Genomic DNA, 19,509 nt, shown 5'->3' on the forward strand with positions numbered 1-19,509 from the left:
AGTTCTGGCGATGGCACTTCCTTATCCACTTGACTTCAGTCATGCAGACTGCGCGTGCGCGCCCCCAGATCGTGCTCAGACACCTGAGAGAGGGACGTATTTTGACGCAGTGTTCTCTTTTCTGGGTGGACGCGAGCTAGAGCCCTTGCGCAGGCGCAGTGCGGAGGGAAGCAGTCTTCCCCCGCCGAATCGTGCATCTGCGCAGTTGGTGTTATTGTGACTGTCGGGCTGTGGCCCCGGATGCGGTGGCTGGCGGGGGGAGATGGCTGAGGCTGAGGGGGTGGCCGCGGCCCCAGGCCCAGCTTCGGGGCCGACTTTCAGGGGCCGGGGCGCTATGTCAGGCTCCTTGGAGCGGGACCAGCAGGTTGAGGCGGCGCAGCAGGCCCTCGTGGAGGTGCTGGGGCCTTACGAGCCTCTGTTGAGCCGGGTGCAGGCAACCCTGGTGTGGGAGCGGCCAGCCAGGAGCGCCCTGTGGTGTCTGGGGCTGAACGCGGCTTTCTGGTGAGAAACTGGACCCTCGGAAACCCTCCGGGGCGCACATTCATCAGGTTTCTCTAGGGCTGTACCCCTCACCTCCCATGTTCTTCGTTGCACTGGCTCCTTCTGTACCTGCCTAATTTTGCCTCGTTTCCTTCCACTCCGTCCCGCCTGCAGGCTTTTGCATCGCAGTTCTCCGCAGGGCCTTCAGTTGTCTTCTCTACTTTACCTGCCCGCACCCTCGCCCCGCACATCCGGCAGGAGTGTATGGTTACGTCTTGAGCCGCTTGCTTTTAGCTAGGGAAAGCAGTGTCCCTTTAGAGCCATCATCTCCCTTATCTTTTCTGCTCAAACGTGGTTCGAGGACTGTCTCCAAAGGTTTTATCAGTTAGTATTGGGGTAGATGCGTGAGGCGTGAGGTCTTGGGAAGACCTAGGTGTGATAAGAAAACAAGCCCGAGCGATCTGCATTAGAATTAGCATGTTAGATATCCTTTTGCCCACTTAGGGAAGTTGGTGAAGTCTGAGCGTGAGAGCCTCCAAAACTGCAACTTGAGAGAAAGTTATAAGCTTTTAAAGAACGATTATGAAGTAGAGATCGTGAGATTTCACCCGTTTGAAAGTCACTTAGGATTGCAACTCTTCCCTGTCGCAAGGATTTGGAGAGGCATCCTTAGCCATGGTTTATGGACAAGGAAATTGAGGACGTCTAATAGTCTATGTGAGTTTTCCTGAGCTGGAAAAGTGGGACTGTAAATACACTTTAAGAATCTGTATGTGTCGTGCTCTGAGACACATGGAACTGCTGCTTCTCTCAGTTATCATCACCTGAAGTGGACTGAGGTCTTCACAGGATCTGCCAAGCAGATCGTGGGCAATGTTATTGATCAAATTCCCAGGGGACTGAAGTATAGGTGGCTTCTACAGCTTAATGAAATAACACTTCTAGATAAGCCTGAAACAGAGCAAGGTATGTGCTTTCGAAATTTTTTGGTTTTGCTAAAACTAGCTTTCCTTTTAAAGTTCTTGGTTTTAAAACGAAAATCTTTATTATCCTTTCTCTGAAAGAAAATTTTCTCTCAGTTGGAGCATAAACAATTCCAAGGGGAAGACACAATGTTCAGCTATTAAGTTAATCCTCTCAGTTTGAAGGAGACTCAGGTTAAAGTCTCAGCAGCCTGCCTTTTGTTGCTTCCAGAGCCTTTAACAAACTTCATAAACTTTCCCCCCCAGCATTCTTCTTTTTGCCGTAGTGCTTCTTTGATCCCCAGTAACCTACTTCTCTCTTGTTGCTCTCTGTCAGAAACCCTTGACTGTAGCACTTCATTCAGGAGTGTTTACCAAAATAACCTGTCTTCCCTTCCTTCTACCTCCCCATCCCAACCCCTAACCCCAAACTATCCAGTCAAAACTTTCCATTTGTTACAATTGTACTCCGAGAAAAAAGTTGGTCCTCAATAAACCAGTTTGTATCAAAGTGTGACTGGCTGATATATAAAAACTTTTGTCAAAATGTAAATGAATCCTGATAAACCAAAGATTTATTAATGTAAATGGATCACTAGCATGTTATTTTTGCGGAGGGGACTTTCCACATGCCCCTTGCCTAGAAGTTTTTTTTGAAGTAGAATGCCAGTGGAGTTCTCTCGAGCTGCTCTGAGACACATCTTTAAATGTTACAGTGTTAGCCTTAATTTGCTGGACTTCAACTGTTGTTTACTTAAGTTTATTAATATGTTATGTTTAGAATCTCACTCAGATCTCCTTTTCTTACTCTTGGTCTCTTCAAGCATTGTTGTGATGGGTCTTTATCTCTGGCATTTCCTGGTAGCTTGTCTGCTGTGTATCCAGAACACAGTTACTCTCGTTAAATTCCCGTCACACTCTGTACTTGGGGGGGAGAGAGAGAGCAAAATGAGGGTGTGACTCTTGGGACTTAAAGAGGAGTTAGGTATGCCAGCTATGGAGAGGACTCACTTATACCTGTGAAGGGTACAGAATGACTGATAGTCCAAAGGCTAAGGTAGTTTGGCATTGGAATTCACAAGATTGTTTTAGGAAATGTGCTTTCTTAGACGGTAGTTTGAGGTTCAGAATGAAAGACTTCCTTCACATTCCAGTAGCATCATATTGAACATGGGTGTTTACATTTCACTTTGGAATGTCGAAAAGTAACTTTAATTCTTGGACATTTTAAGTGTTTAGGAAATGAAGGAGGATCATTGGCTCAGGTCAGAGAGAAATCAGATCTGAAATATTTTTCTTTCATTATACATTTTGAATTAGTGAGAAATCATTAACTCTGAGGTTTTTTTTAATATATTTTGAGGTATTAGAAGATTGGACAAGAGTACAAAAAAGCAGAATTTAGGTAGCTTTTAACTTTCAGTGTTTTATACTCTCAGTGAAAGTTTTTCTGTACCTGTGAATGTGCCCTCTTACAGCTTAATAATTTTAAAAAAGCATAAAAGATAGAGATAGACGTAGATGCCTTGCTGCTATGGGATTTCAAGGCTTTTGCTCCTTTTTTTTCCCCCTAGATTCTAGAGGAATTATGGTTATCATATCGGAGATCTTCCAGCTTATATTGCTTCTGGTTACTGGTAACATTATTATCTCTAGGATAATAACAGACATGTCAGGTCTTCCTTTCCAATTGCTTGTTTTTTCATTAACCTCAACACCACCTATAGATGAGTTATTTGGGGAAGACTATCTGAGTCAGCAAAAGCGCATCCTGACAGGATCAGAAAAGAACATGTTCAAATAATTTTTTAGTTTGACTCAGACCTAGGAGATAAGGGGAGGACAAAGGAGTCCTGGAAATGCGTGTGAACTCCAGGCACCTCCTTCTGTGAGGAGCACATGGTTCAAGGAAAGCTAGATGGCTGTTGAGCTCCTTTCCAGTTTTTAACACTATATGATTCTAGGTGGTCTTTAAATTATAGATACTCATTTAGAGAAATCCATAAGCTGATTCTTGTTGAGATCTCTGTTGAGATCTGCTTTTACAGTCACTAGTCTGTGTTAACCATACCATATTCTAGGGGATATTATGCAATCTGTTGTTTTCCTAATTGAAACAAGGTGTGTCCTCTGTCCCGCCCCCCAAAAAACTCCTCGAATAAAAAAATGACCCAAGACGTGATTAAAGGTATATAGCAATTCTGATTTAAAAGGTTAGAATTTGAGTAAAAAACAATAGGAACAGAAAATGGAAGAAAGAGCCCATTTAAGTAGAGACATTTGTTCTGTGAAAAACTATATATATACATAAAATTTCAGATGAAATCTATTGAGCAGATGTTTTTGATGATATTTGGAGGGGTCTTATTGCTTTTTGTATCCAAGAAAACTCCCAAGGATACCTTGGCTTCCCCCGCCGCCCCTCTCTTTTGCCATCAGTTTTTATCTGTCCTAATTATAAGGTTGGGTGCTTTCTGTCCATTAACATAAGGTAGGTCACAGCAGCCAGTTGGTTTCATTTCTGGTTTTGTGCCTTAACTAACTACATGACATAGGTTGGGTTAATTTTTTTCATTCTAATTTACCAGTGCCTGGCTCATTAACCAGACAGCAAGTGCTGTACAATAATGGGCTTTCTGTCCCTATAGGATGGGATGCTTTGTTCTGAAGTGCCACTGAGACAAGCTTACTCTGTAATAGCAGAGGAACCAAGAAATAGTATTTTCTTTGATTGAAAATAGACGTGTAGTCTTTATTTTGTTTATTATGATTGTAGCATAAACTTTATAGCAAACTCTGATTTACCTGTACCAATAATGAGGATCCATGGTATAGTTAACCTCAAAAATTTGATTAGTTTTGGAATTTCTCATGATTTTCTAGACACCAGATTGTTTTTCCAAAGAATATTTAGACTAATACATAATTGGATTTTAGTCCCTAATGAAGGGGATGGACAATTTATGAAAGGACATAAATAATAATAAATCGATGGATATATAAAATTTTACTCTCTTTAGTAATAAAAAATTCTAATATAAATGGCAGTGAGTTACTTATTTCTGTTTATTAGTTTTTTTTTAAATGATAATATTTCTGGGAAAAATATGGAAAAACTGGTGTATGTTTGATAGGAACTTGAATTTGACAGCCTTTCTGGAAAGTACTTTGGCAACATGTGTGTATATATATATGTGTGTGTTTGTGTGTGTGTGTGTATACATATATATTATACATATATATATATTATACATACATATATATATATATATATTTTTTTTTTTTTTTTTTACACCTGCAGCACCTGGTCTTCCTAGGTGGTCTCCCACCCAAGTACTAACCAGGCCCAACCCTGCTTAGCTTCCGAGATCAGACAGGATCGAGCTTGTTCAGGGCAACATATATTAAGATACTTAAGAATGTAATACCTTCTCAGGTGCTGGGTAAAATGGAAGGTGATTGCTAATGGGTATAGGTTTCTTTTGGGGGTGACGAAAATGTTTTAAATTAGATAATGGTGATAGTTGCACAACTCTGAATATACTAAAAACCATCGAATTAGACAATTTAAACTGGTAAAATCTTAAAGGTATGCAAACTATATCTCAATAACACTGTTATAAAGTTCATGCATTTTGACCTAGTAATCCCACTCAAAGTAGTTAATCATAAGACAAAGATTTATGCTCAGTGATACATAGCTTTATTACATCAGAAATTGGAAACATCTTAGTTCAACCTTAGGGAAAGGTTGAAAAGACTAATTGTATATATGCATGATGCAATTATTTGTAAAGTTTTTAATGCTTTTCTGGTGATATAGGAAAGCATATCTTTGTATTGTTAAATGAAGAAGGAGGTTTTAAACCAGATACGCCTTAGACTTCCATGGAGTTTTTCTATGTGAATATTTTCTTTTAATGAAGATAGTAACCTCTGTTCACATTTTGGAGTATATATGTGGCTAATGGGTCATTTTAAAAACTTTTTTATGGAAAATTTGAAACAGATATATAAGTAGGCAGAATAATATCATGTATCACCATATACCCAGCTTTAAACATTTTTCATGGACAATTTTGTGTCTTCTATACCCCAATTCTTTTCAATCTTCTCTTTTATTGAGGCAAATTCTAGATTTCATATCAATTAATCTGTGTTTCAGTATGCGTCCATGAAAAATAAAGACTTAAAAAAAATACTACTAAAAAATTAATTTCAGTCAGTGTTCAAATTTCCAGTTTTCATAAGTCATAAATGTCGTTCTTTTAAAAACAATTTGTTTGGGTTAGGATCCGAATGAAGTCCACACATTGTGACTGTCTTTTTTTTTTTTTTTTTAACATCTCTTTTACTCTGTTAGTTCCCTTTCATTTTTTTCCCTCTGCAGTTTGTCCTGTAAAGTGTCCTGCAGATTGGATTTTGCTGCTTGCATCCCCATCCGTGGCTTAACATGTTCCTGTGCTCTATATTTCCTGTAAATTGGTAGTTGGATATAGAGGCTTGATCAGATTCAGGTTTCAAGAAAATTTTTTTTTGCAAGAATTTCATATATGTACTAATTTTATTTTTTATTTTCTTTAATTATTACTTATATTTTCCAAACTGTCTTCAACTAACATGCTTTCCTTTAGGAAAAAGAAAAACGAATATCATTAAGGAAAAACTGATTGTGAGCCCACAATGGGTAGAAGGAGTAATGGCCTATGGGCAATCCCCAAATTGAATAATTCACATGTGAATATCTGGAATTGACTACATTTGCAGTTGTTTTTGCTAAGTTGAGAGGTTCTCATGCTAATTATAGTTGTTGAAAAATGTTTTGCATGTTGTCTTATCAAACTCGTACACTGTTATAGCTGCAAGTGAATTTTTTGGCCTGCATGAATAGACATTGCAGGACTAAACTCATCCAGAGGAATCCTTCCTTATTTTTCCTCCATTTCTTAATCTATACCAGTCTCAAAAGTATTTTAACTTCAACTATGTCTTGTCCTTGCATATAGTTGCAAAGTTTTTTTTTTACAGGCGGGCTTTCAGGTTACTTCCATAAAATGTCAAGATTATGAGACCCTCGGTATATCCAAAACACACTTGTCTGTGATAGATATTCCCTTTTTGTTCAGGAATTTAGTGTTGAGGGCTGGTACATCGGAAAGGAGCACACACATATCTATATTTTTTTATATTTGATAGACTCCTAAGAGAACATTGATATTAATTGTCTAGTTACTTTGGAGGGGTCAACTCTAATGATTTGAGGTGATCTTTCCATTAATTAAGTTATAGCTATATGGAAGAAATTATTTTCCCAAGAAATGTTATTTTATACCACAGAAAAACCCTTCTTCTGAAGTTTCTGCATTGGCTCGTTCAGGAAAAGGATACATCTAGTTCTAAAATTGACTTATGGACCAGGATTAATCTTGTTCAAGAAGATCTTAGCCTTCATGACCCAGAAAATACATCCTTTGTAAAATTCTTTACTGATTCACCATCATCTGCAAAATAAAATCCAGTACTCTTGTTATAAAATGCCTTTCACAACCTGCCTCCCAGTACTATGTTTTAGTTCTATCAAACTACCTGTCATCTTAAATATGTCATGCCAGCTGGCTCTTCTCCCCATCGGAATGTCCTCCTCCTTCCCTACATCCTTTTGCTGTGTTACCATTTGTCTTTCAAATCTCAGCTTAGACGTCCTTTTCTTTCTCATTACCATGTCATGTTACATTGCAAACATACACAGACACGTAAATACAATTGAGAGTAAGGTCCATGTCTTATTTATTTCTGTAACTGGATTGCTTATAAGGCCTGGGCATATAACAGGCACTCAAATGTTTGCGGAATTGAGTTGAAGCAAAAGGGTGGTGAGACAGGCTACTAAAATGTCCAGGTCTTGGAGAAACAGTGTTTTTATTGACATCATCTTTGGAAAACTGACCTTTTTTAGGAGAGCTTAATATCCTTCCCTACCCTAGTTTATGTTTGTGTTAGTAATCATGAAAGTGGAGATTGTTAGACAATCTGGATGGCCTCCCCAGAGAACCCTATCAAGTACTCTGGAGAGAGTAGCAGTCATGCCACATCCTGCTTTTGGGACATGGAGGTAATAACACAGGAGAGGGACATGGAGGTAATAACACAGAAGAGCAAGAAGCTCTAGAGCCCTTATCCTCGGCCTTGTTAAATTTGCTTATTTGTTGGGTCGATGAACTAGCTTTGAAGAGAAGATTAATGACCTGGAGCAGCTCTAGAGGCTCTAGATTCCTATTGAGCTGCTCTCATTCTTTAATCACATATATAATTACAATATCCTTTAAGTGGTGGGGCGGAAAAATTGGAATAGGGTTGTCATTGGTGACTGGATTTCTAAGGTCTTGTTTCCATCCATCCCTCATTGTTTAGTTTTTGAAAGTATAGTTTTTGAAAGTGTAGAACATAGATTCATGTTTATTGAAAACAAAGTACAAAAATGTCTAGAGACAAAAATTAAAGTTCCTCTGCCAGTCCCTCCATGTGTATTCATGTATACACATGGACAAAACTTTTAAAAGACATGATAAAGATTATACTCGGTATTGTTCTGTGATTATGTCCAGTCATTAGTCATATTGAGTTGAGAAGAGGTCATTTATAACCAGCCCTTGATTGTCTTTACCCTTGTTTGATCAGTTACTGTGATCATTGCTAATAACACTTCTCACTGTAAAATTGAATAGAACTGTGTGTTAGGCATGTATTAGGTCAGGGGTCCCCAACTCCTGGGTGGCAGACTGGTACTGGTCTGTTGCCTGTTAGGAACTGGGCTGCACAGTAGGAGGTGAATGGTGGGTGAGCAAGCGAAGCTTCATCATTTGCAGCCACTCTCCAGCGCTAGCATCACCACCTCAGCTCTACCTCAGATCATCAGGCATTAGATTCTCATAGGAGCACTAGTCTCTGGTGCCAAAAAGGTTGGGAACCACTGTATTAGTTGCCTTGTATGTTCTTTTTTTTAGCGGGATCAAGTATGATATTTTTCTAGGTGATTAAGTATGTTGTTTTTAATACCTACAGTCCTATAAGATTTATTGTTAACATCACATATAAATGAGGAAACTGAGGCTTAAAGAGGTCAAGCTAATTTATCAAGGTCAAATGACTAAGAGTGGTTGTTCAGAGAATCAAATTCAAGCCAGTCTAACTTGATAAGCCATGCCTAACTGCCCTGCTGAAACACCTCTCTGGTGATGCATTCTGCTTCCCTCTAGATCTTAGAACAGTGTTTCTTACACCTGTCTGTGGTGAGGACTAGTGTTGTTGTTTTCCTGAATCTGTTATAAATCGATGCTTTTATAAAATACACAATAATGAGTTATTAGAAAAATTAAGTTTTAAAAGGCTCAGACAATCCAAGCCCAAATGTATTCTTAGATTCAGAATGACTTGGTCACATTGCTATACAAATTTCTAAATGCTTGTTTTCAATTTCTGTGCTAACTTCCTCAGACATATTTCACCTCACAAGTGGAATAAGATTGTGGACTAGTTCCGGACTCTAGACATTCTATAAGGCGCTGCCTTAGAGGCTTTAGGGTGGCATAATAGAAAGACTCAGAAGAACTAGCTTTTGTTTTAAATATCGTGAAAGATTTTAAATAAATACAGACGGGGAGAGAATAGTACAAATAAAGAATCCCATGTACTATCATCTCCCAGCTTTAGCACTTAACCAACTCATGGTCAATCTTGTTTCATTTTCTTTCATACCCTTTCTCTTGCCAACTGTATTATTTTGGCACATCCCAGAGATCATATTATTTCATTCATAAATATTTTAGTGTGTATCTCTAATAGATGGGGACTTGACAACCATAACTTCCATAACATTATAGCACTTAAGAAATTAACAGTAATTCTTTAATATTTTCAGATGTGCTGTTGGTGTTGAGATTTCTCAGATTGTTTGTAAATATCTATTTATGGTTGATTCCTTCAAATAAGAACTAGCTTTTCCTTCATTCTGTTAATGTGATACGTTACATTTATTGATTTTTGTATGTTGAACCACCCTTGCATTCCTGGAATCAATCGCAGGAATTGATCATGGTGTATAATCCTTTTAGTGTGCTGCTGAATTTAGTTTGCCAGTATTTTATTGAATATTTTGCATCTGTACTCATAAGGGATATTGGTCTATAGTTTTCTTGTAGTGTCTTTGTCTGGCTTTGGTATTAGGGTCATGCTGGTTTCGTAAAATGAATCAAGAAGTGTTCCCTCTTCAATTTTTGGGAAGTGTTTAAGAAGGATTGGTGTTAATTCTGGAGAACTGGCTTTTAACTGTAGCTTCAATGCTTACTTTCTGTGTGACCTTGAGAAGTCATTTTACTTTTTTGGGCCTCAGTTCCTTCCTTTGTGAAAAGATAGCCAATTGAATTAAATGCTCTTTAATGCATCTCTATCCGTTTGTTGCCCCTACACTCGGGTCTAATTTGGTAGAAAGGTGTTGCTTTCACCATAACAACTTATTATCAAGGATGAATTTCTTTCTGAAGTTAATAGAATCACAGCCTTAAAAGCTGAGAGTGGCTTTCAGATGTTATTTGGTTTAGTTCTCTGCCTTTACGGAAGCAAGTTATTATCTCTGCCCCATAGGTAAAATAGCAGAAGTTCAGAAAGTTTGAGTGATTTTTTTCCCCAAAGTATATGACTAGTACTTAAGTACATAGACTGTAGTGCACATATGGTCTTTTCGGAAATAAGCCTCATAGCATAATGATCTATCTTCTGTTTTTCCTTCTTTCTAGGTTCTTTGCGCTGACATCCCTTCGTCTCGTGTTTTTACTTGCATTCAGCTCAATGATCGTAGTGTGTATAGATCAATGGAAGAACAAAATCTGGCCTGAAATAAAAGGTGAGTTTGGTAGCATTTAGAACACGGTGAACTGGAAATGGTCTTTCCTATCATTTTTACCTTTAGTTGTGGGGGTTTATGAGGAAATACGTGGAACTGAGAATGTCTTTTGATGTCCGAATTATTTGCTTTAGGAGATGCTTAGAAGGGCTACTGTTCCATCTGTATGTAGTTTCTTAGAAAAGAAGAAACCGAGTTCTGCCCTTCCCATTTAAGCCCAGGAAATCTTCATCCACTATCTGAGATATTCTTGCCCTCATAATTGGCATAAGGAATAAGTAGTCTTCAGTTTTTTGTTTTTTTTTTTTTAAATTATTATTTATGCCTGCAGCACCTGGTCTTCCTAAGTGGTCTCCCATCCAAGTACTAACCAGGCCCGATCCTGCTTAGCTTCCGAGATCAGACATCGAGCTTGTTCAGGGTGGCACGGCTGTAGACCATGGACCGTGGCTCCACTGGGGCGTGAACCCAGGAACTTCTACGTGTAAAGCAGACGTGTTAACCGCTGCACTATGGAACGTCCACATAGCCCTCAATTTTTAAAAAAATAATTTACCTCATTGGATACTACCTCTTTACCAAGGCAGTATCCATATGCCTCTCAGGAATTTCTTTTAAATTGTTTAATTTGCAGATGTGGTTCCATAGTGTAGCAGTTAGTACATCTGCTGTACACGCAGAAGGCCCTGGGTTTGCGCCCCATTGGAGCCACAGTCCACGGTCCCTGGGTTTGTGCCCCATTGGAGCCACGGGCCATGCCACCTTGAACAAGCCCGATGTCTGATCTCAGAAGCTCAGCAGGGCCAGGCCTTGTTAGTACTTGGATGGGAGACCACCTAGGAAGACCAGGTGCTGTAGGCATAAATAATAATAAATAATTTAAAAAAATTGTTTAATTTGCAAAGCACTAAGCCAGGCATTATGACATATAAAGTACTCTAAGATATGGTTCCTCTTCTCAAAGATTATACATACATAAACATAAGAAAAGTTAAATGACTATTATGGAACAGTACCAGAGATGTCACAGTGCAATTTGTGATCAGTATGTTTGTCATGTATTTTTGCCCTAGTTCAAGCCTTGAATGAAGCAAAATATTTGGATAGGTAGAGAGAAAAGTGCGTTTCTAGAGGGACTAGTAATTTGATTAGTCTGAGGAACCAGAAGCTGCAAAGCATGTCCTGAGAACAGGGAATCAAACAGTTTCATGGGAGTGAAGAGGAAATAAAAGGAGGGCTAGGAAATAAAACTGAAAATATGTTGGGATTAGATTTTATAAGGCTTTAAAATTAGGCTTAGAAGTTTAGACTTTATCCTATAGGTAGTGGGCAGTCATTGAAGATTTTTTAAATTAGAGCTCTATGCTGAGACGATATTAAAGATTGATTTGATAGCATTTTACAGGACCACATGAAAGGAGAAAAGGGAGAAGGAAGGAAGCCTGATAAGAAACTGTGGCAGTATCTGTGTGAGATGTAGTCAGGGGGGTGTCTGTGGAGGGAAACAGTGGGTAGCTTGGAGAGCTGTGAAAGAGGAAGACACATCAAGACTGATAAATAGGAAGTAGAAGAGTAAGGGATAAAAGCTGACTTTGGGATTTTAAAGCTAGAAGAGTAGAACTGCATTATAGTTCACAGATACAAGCAACGCCATACAGGGGAGTCGGCTCGAATGGGGAACAAGAGCGAGGGAAGTTGATGTAAGTTTTCGTCGTGTTAATTTTGAAGTATTGGCAGGATATTCAGACCAGAGTTTACAGCTTTTAAATACATTCCCATCTTATTTTGCAGAGACTTCAAGGAATCATCTAGTTTATTCACCTGTCAAAAGACTACATCATTTATTGTAGTTAATGGGTCTCTTTTTAACCCATTGCCCATTTGCCCGGAGAATACTCGCCGGACACGCTTGCAGCTGTAGTGTTTAACCCTGAGATAACTCACGGATTACAGCCCTAACCTTACCCCCAAAGTTTGCCGTGAAATTATTCGCTTTTATTATTATTTTCACATCATTCTAGTATATTAATATTCTTTGGAAACAAATAACATCATTCTATTTAGGACAGCTTTCTGTTTTTAGTAGCGGTATCTAATCCTAGAAAACGTATTCCTATGCGTGATGTTAACATCATTCTTGAACAGTTGTTAACTGAAGATTTATTTGATGAATCTGATTTATGTATACATTTCTATTACATTAGGATTAGAGACAAGTTCTGTTTAGAAATAACTCCAAGAACAGTTTTTGTATTTTATTTTCACACTGAAAACCAGTCAGATTTGCTTCAGCCCCAAAGAGCGTGCTTATGTAAAATCAAATTAATACTGGCAGCAAGCTGCACTTTTTTTTTTTTTCCTCTAAACGGGAAATGGATTAAAGAGAATAGGCAGATTTCTAGGTTTGGAGTAGTTATTACATGTCTCGTTGACCTGGTGCACCTCGATGGGTATGAGCAACTCAGATACACTTGGGTGAGATAGATCATTTTTCATGTGCACCTGGGCCCTGGGCTGTAGTACTTAGAAGGGGCCCTAATGCTGCACTTGGATCCTCTCCCCTCCCCACCCCACCCTGCTGGAGAACTGAGCAGGCATCAGTCATCATTCCCTTGTCTGCAGTTCCCTAACTCTGACAGGATAACATAGAGTCTCCTTTTTATTTCTTTTCCCCAAACCTATTACAACTTGAGCTGTCAGACCAACAGCCTAACACTTTCATGTTTAGTTTTCCCTAACTAATGCTGGTGTTTGTTTTAATATTGTAGCGCCAAGACCCGACGCATTAGACAATGAGAGGTATGGAACACTAATTAAATCCCTTTTTTGTTGCTCTGATTGATTCTCTTGTAATATTCTGATGATATGTTGTTAACCCCATGTTTTGGACAAAGTGTAAGCTGAGAACCTAGTCCATTCCAGATAATCATTTTAACAAATCATAAAGTTCAAGCAACACGTGTTGAGATGGCTAGTGTCCTCTGATATTTACAAGATAAATTTCTGAAAAAGAAGCATAGCTGAGCCCCATAACTTGATATGCCAAGGAATTAGCTGCATTTCCAGCCCTAGTGTGAAAACCTTACTTCAACTTACTTCAGGCAACTGAAGGCAACTTACTTCATTTGTCTCCTGGCTTTTATACCAGGTCATTTAGTGTTTTCTGTGACCTCTGGCTATTTAAAGTTCCCTGGTCAGAAAACACATAGGTTCCTGGCATCAGCAAGCCAAAGATTTCTCTTGTGTCTTATAGCTCCTGATTTCATTTCGCAGTTCACTCATCCTGTGTGTGTGATGCAAGGAATTTTCTCTGCTGTGGTTTATTTTGGTTTTGCTTTATTTTCTTTCTGAGGGGGCACATCCACCATTGCCTCCCCCTCAGCAGCAGTGGTGTCAGACTGTGCTTTACTTTTATCTCTGGATTGCAATCACAGTGAATTGCAATGGTTTGAGTGCAGGGATGATGTTTCTAAGCACAAAGGGCCTTGGAGCTGATGGCAGGCTTACACATGTGGATTGGGCTGCTTGCTCATAGGGTGGAGTTGTCGGAACAAGTTTGCCCTCGTAGTCCCTAAATTCAAGTTTCAACCTGGTGAGTCAAGAAGAGAGTCATGCTTCATCTCCGAAGCACCTAGGACTAGCCACTCCTCAGCCCCTGTTTAAACCTGGAAGCTTTGGCTGCCTCTACAGCAAGATGGGGGGAATCCTCAACACCTTCCTTTCACAGCTCCCCCTTCTTTCTCCCATAGCTGGGGCTTTGTGCACCCTCGGTTGCTCAGCGTGCCCGAGCTCTGTCATCATGTAGCTGAAGTCTGGGTTAGTGGGACCATTTTCATAAGGAATCTTTTGCTTTTCAAAAAGCAAAACCCAGGCAAGGTAAGACTGCCCTTTTTCACTTTCACTTCTGGCTTCTCAGTTAAGTTCATGCTAAACTGGAACAGCCCTTTTACCTCGTATCTTCATTCAAGAAAGAAAAGACCATGATCTTTGTAGAGACAAAGGGAAGTTGTAGGGAAGAGCTTCTGACCTAGGACTAAGGCAAGAGCTTGATGACTCTTTCTTTGGGTGCTTGCCATTTAGATTAGGCCATCTTCCTGCCCCAAAATGAGAAAGAAAGCTTGCTTGTGTGCATTCTGTGTCATTTTAAACATGCAATAGTTTGTTGGGGTATTTTATTTTATTTTATTTTTACTTTGACTTAAAAAACTCACTGCCAACACTAGCTTTCAGAGAGAATTTTTGGCTAAATCCTATTCAAACCAGTTTTCCAGCGTGAAAAGTGCAACCCTATGGGGTTAGTCACATAAAAGGAGTTTGAATAGAAGTGGACATCTTCCTTTCCTCCCAAACAGAATCACCATTGGATGTAATGGTGGCTAGGTACATCTTTCATTCTCACATGCCCATGCTTTAGTCAAAAGTCATAAAGAATTCAGTCACGTCTTCACCTTTCCTCCTGTCCCCACCCCCGCCCCCTGCCGTGTAGCAGAAATTTAACACTGTTTCTTGACTCCCTCAGTTCTGCTTGCTGAGCTGTGGGATACTGACCTTTTTGGCTGTCTTGGGCCGCTACGTCCCTGGGCTCCTGCTGTCCTACTTAATGCGTAAGTACGGCTATATCTCCCTTGTGATGTTACCCTACTTGTAGCTTTTCCAGCCACAGGTAACTGTGGGTCTAGGGAGAGGACTTTTATATTTTGTTTCTCTAGGAAATTACCTTTTTATATATTTTCATGACCTCTTTAGTGTCATGAAAATATCTTTTTTCTTATCTGCAGCAGGCTCCCCACATATAAAGTCCTTTTCTTACCAAGTCATCTTTAGAAATTGACATGGGTCCAGTAACATACACTGTATTACCAATGTAAAGGACTGTCTGTCCCTATTTAAGGAGGGAATTTTTAGAGTATGTATTATGTAACAGCAGAACATAACTTTTCGGGGATCCTCTACTGGGTTCCGTTTACCCCGGAGTACTTTTTCCACCCTGGAGCACAGTTTTATAAATTTAGTTACTTTCTTTTGGCATGAACTCTGCTAACTTAAGGCTGGGAGAACTAAGCAATTATGGCTGTGGCCATTATGTATCAGAAACTCACATGACTTATTGTGTAGTTTCTGAGGCATTGTTACCATTCGGCCTTGTTTATGACTCATGACACCCATGTGTAAGTGACCACGCTGCCTGGTTCTGCCCTCCATATATCAGCAGCATATTCTGTTGTGCACACCCTGTAGGTGGCTGCAGAAGTCTCTGCCCTTCCAAACCCCATCATGGAGTATGGGTGATTAGTGAAGGTGACCAGCAGAATTAAGCTGAACTGTTCCCCACTTAAGTGTCCAAGCCCTCAGGACACAATACCAGGGGACAGGTAGGACCGTTTTGCGCAGCCCCTTCTCTATTTTGCCACTGTTTCTCGCTCCTCCTCTCAGTTGTCACTGTCATGATGTGGCCCCTCGCTGTGTACCACCGACTGTGGGATCGAGCCTACGTACGGCTGAAGCCAGCTCTGCAGCGGCTGGACTTCAGTGTCCGTGGCTACATGATGTCCAAGCAGAGAGAGAGACAATGTAAGTGTCAAGGGGAGGCTTCCTTCCACTTGGGCAATTTGAAGAAGAGAAGGAAAAGCCTGTAGGTCTGACATAATGGGTAGGAGTGGTAAATAAAGGTGATATTCTCTTTGAGGGAAATCTGTGTAGGCTTACCAGTTTCTCCACTTGGAATTCTAGACACTCCCATTTTAAATCCAAGGAAAGCTCTCCCAAGTTGGATAAAAGACAGAGAAGATATTTCTAGTGTTTGCTGCTTTTTATGAAGCACTTTCTGTGTGTCCAAGCACTGTACTAACTGCTCTCCATACATTTTATTTTACCTTTATAACAACTTTGAGAAGAGGGTGGTATTTTGTTGCTTTTTCAGTTGAGGAAATTGAAGCTCACAGTTAGTAAATGGCAGATTAGGTCTTCTAAACCCTAAGCTGGGCCTCTTTTCACTACTGAGAGCTGCCTTACAAAGGTGATTCAGATTTGCTGCCTCAGAAGCCTAAGTGTGCTAGCTCGAGATCCTCCAGCACAGGAATGACAGTCATGCATACTTTTTCCTCTCTTCTGTGGTCTGGCCAGGTTGGGCATTTCCTTAAGCCCTGGCCTTCAAAGAGCCCTGCGTGTGGTCACCAAGTCCCCTCTGGCAGCCAGGTGAATAGTATCAGCCCTCAAAAGCCTGATTAAACTAAGGCAGGTGTCTCCCTTTGCCCTCTCTATAATAATGTTCACTTTCCTGCTTGACTTTGGTCTGCCCCTCACTGATCCCGAGAGCTGTTGACAAGCCTGGTATTTTTTGATCGCCTGACCAGAAAAAAAAGGGAGTGATCACAAAGGGTGCTGGTGGAAGGAGAGCTGTTGGAAGAGAGATCTTCCTTTCCTGTTACAAGCTTACCTTGCCACTTAGGCTCAGCAACCCACCCTGTGGCATTGTTAGGCTGGCTTAGGGCCATATTCAGAGAGCTTGGTTCTCTTATGTTCTCATTTTATGCCTTTAAAGTCCAAAACGGGTGGGGGAAGGTGACAAGGCCTGCTCTTTCCACATAGTGCGCCGCAGAGCTCTTCACCCAGAACGTGCCATGGACAACCAAAGTGACAGCGAGGAGGAGCTTGCTGCCTTCTGTCCTCAGGTATCTTGGTTATGGGCTCTGCACCTCTGGCAAGTTTTTTTTTTTTTTTTAGTTCCCTTTTACCATCTGGCACCTCACATTTAGGCAGTAAGCTCATTATGGTCTCAATGTCTGCCCCTGCCCCCTGTCCCCAAGACCTATGAGGAAAGAAGCTAGTATTATATGGGGACTTTGCACATAGATCTCAATTTGAGTGCAGTGACCAGCACACCCTCTCCCATGTCTCCTTTTAACCCCTACCATCATGGCAGAACTTCTGGAACTGATGTGATCATCTTTTAAACAGCCCAGCCCACCTTCGGTCGGGCAGTGAGTATGTCCTTCAGGCCACCCATGAAATGTTTTCTCTGGATCAATTATTTGCTTAAGAGTAAGTGGCTGGTTGACTACCAAGACTCCTTCCTGTGTTCAAGATTGATGAATAAGGTGTTTTCCTTGGGGGAACAGACTAAAAGAGATCAGCATTTTGACCGAAGTCCCTATTCCCACCAGGTTACACTGTTGGCCTTAGGGCAGCCTTCAGGGCCTGCCAATTAGTAAATCTAACTGGGGAACTGCATCTGTTCTTAATGGCATCATCTCTTCAGGCTTGTCGGTCTTTTCTTTTCCTAAGCTGGATGATTCTACCGTTGCCAGGGAATTGGCCATCACAGACTCTGAGCACTCGGATGCTGAGGTCTCCTGTACAGACAATGGCACATTCAATCTTTCAAGGGGCCAAACACCTCTAACAGAAGGCTCTGAAGGTGAGGAGAATCTTGGACCTGAGTTGATAATGGCTCTGACTCTTGTCTTTCAGCTTCCCTGGACAGAGGGGATAATACCCCTTCCCTCCTGTTTTCTAAATAGTGGATCAGGTGGCAGAGCAACCTTAGGGGCATGGCTGCAGCTAGACTGGCACAGCTGCTTTCCTTGGAATCCTCATTTTCTTAGTCGCCTCAGGTTGTAGGTTCACGGGGGGCATAGTGAAAGAAGAGACGGGGAGTTCTCTGGCCAGTAGAGAGCACAGTAATCTGTAAGTGGTAGGTAAAAGCTGACCAGTGCCATGGGTCTGTTTCACTATTAGATATCCAGGGTGGAAAAATCTGGTTACGTGAGGCTGACTTATGGGGTTGGGGCACAGGAGGGCCAGGCAGTTGCCGTGTCTCAGACACCTTTGTATTCTCCCAGACCTAGATGGTCACAGTGATCCAGAGGAATCCTTTGCCAGAGACCTTCCAGACTTCCCTTCCATTAACGTGGATCCTGCTGGCCTGGACGATGAGGATGATACCAGCATTGGGATGCCCAGCTTAATGTACCGTTCCCCACCAGGGGCTCAGGAGCCCCAGGCGCCCCCTGCCAGCCAGGACGAGGCTGCACTGCCAGAGCTCCTGCTTGGTGCCCTGCCTGTGGGATCCAACCTCACCAGCAATCTTGCCAGCCTGGTCTCCCAGGGCATGATTCAGCTGGCCCTGTCAGGGGCCTCTCAGCCAGGCCCTTCCGGCCCACCTCCCCGGAGAGCAACAAGAGGCTTCCTCCGGGCCCCCAGTTCAGACCTGGACACTGATGCTGAGGGGGATGACTTTGAACTTCTGGACCAGTCAGAGCTGAATCAGCTGGACCCCGCCAGTTCCAGGAGCCACTGAGGCAGAGAATCCTTTTGGGGGGGTCACTGTGGTTTAGGTTTTTTTTTTCCTCCTCATCCTACTTAAGGTGAAGGGGCAAGGGAAGAACCCAGGTCCCACTCCCTGAATTATATTTGTATGCCTGGTGGCCTGGCTGATGCTCAGAGGCCTGCTGAGAGAGGATACTCCCCTGCTACCAGCGAGACACCCATTTCTGAGCTCAGTCACTGAAGTGAGAGTGTGTTTCCCAAGGGAGGCTTCTCTCTATCGGAATGGTACTTCGAGGGAACAAAGTAGTCAGGGGTATTGGTTCCCCTTTGAGGGGGTGCTGCTGTTTGCTTCTAGGTATGGATGCTTGGGGGCCCTCTGTGATAGAAGAGCCCTTTCTTCCTCCTTCATCACATCCCTAGAGCTCCAAGTCAGGCAGCAGCTGGAAGTTACACTGTCATCCTCCTTTTGCTAAGCCATGATTTGATTTGTCTTTTTCTAAGCAAACCTGTCCTTTGGTCTGCAGAGCAGGCCTATTCCCTCTGCCCTAGCCCATCCTCATTTCTTGAGGCCTAACCTCCAGTACTCCAAAATATTGCTTGTGAAACTTTAAGAACTGTGAACATGATGTGGGGGTAGGCCTCTTCTACATTACCTTGGGCTATGGGGTCAGCTGGCTGGGAGGGTGAGTGCCTCTATATCTCGTGGTCTCACTGAATCTTCTGGAGCTGCCTGGTAATCTTCGGTGCTGCTAACCCCTGGCTTCATTTGACCATCAGGCTAAGCAACGAGCAAAGCAATACCATACCATACCAATTTCCATGTTCCTGTTCCTTCCCCTGCTCCTCCTTTGGAGAAGCAATAATTCCATGGGGGATGTCAGAGTAGCACTTTACCAGTGG

At 41.5% G+C, this 19,509-nt stretch overlaps 1 protein-coding gene and 1 pseudogene across 1 annotated transcript; one reads left to right on the forward strand and one right to left on the reverse strand.

Annotated features, from left to right (window-relative positions):
• Positions 1-186: 186 nt before the first annotated feature.
• Positions 187-18,688, forward strand: RETREG3 (reticulophagy regulator family member 3). Its single transcript, XM_039873432.1, has 9 exons — positions 187-501; positions 10,235-10,341; positions 13,110-13,140; positions 14,091-14,217; positions 14,861-14,945; positions 15,775-15,912; positions 16,930-17,012; positions 17,626-17,758; positions 18,183-18,688. The coding sequence occupies exons 1-9, from the start codon at positions 263-265 to the stop codon at positions 18,638-18,640; spliced, it is 1,401 nt and encodes a 466-aa protein (XP_039729366.1). The 5' UTR covers positions 187-262; the 3' UTR covers positions 18,641-18,688.
• Positions 10,664-10,779, reverse strand: LOC120611320 (uncharacterized; annotated as a pseudogene).
• Positions 18,689-19,509: the final 821 nt, after the last annotated feature.

This window comes from Pteropus medius, unplaced genomic scaffold (assembly GCF_902729225.1).
Source record: "Pteropus medius unplaced genomic scaffold, Ma_sr-lr_union100, whole genome shotgun sequence".
Taxonomy (NCBI): Eukaryota; Metazoa; Chordata; class Mammalia; order Chiroptera; family Pteropodidae; genus Pteropus; species Pteropus medius.

What these genes read in the sequence shown, in the direction of transcription:
- RETREG3 (XM_039873432.1), top strand. Translation starts at nt 263, where the DNA reads ATGGCTGAGGCTGAGGGGGTGGCCGCGGCCCCAGGCCCAGCTTCGGGG. An exon ending in AATCTGGCCTGAAATAAAAG is followed by an intron (nt 10,342 to 13,109) that starts GTGAGTTTGGTA and finishes TTAATATTGTAG; the next exon opens with CGCCAAGACCCGACGCATTA. An exon ending in CAAGCAGAGAGAGAGACAAT is followed by an intron (nt 15,913 to 16,929) that starts GTAAGTGTCAAG and finishes CTTTCCACATAG; the next exon opens with TGCGCCGCAGAGCTCTTCAC.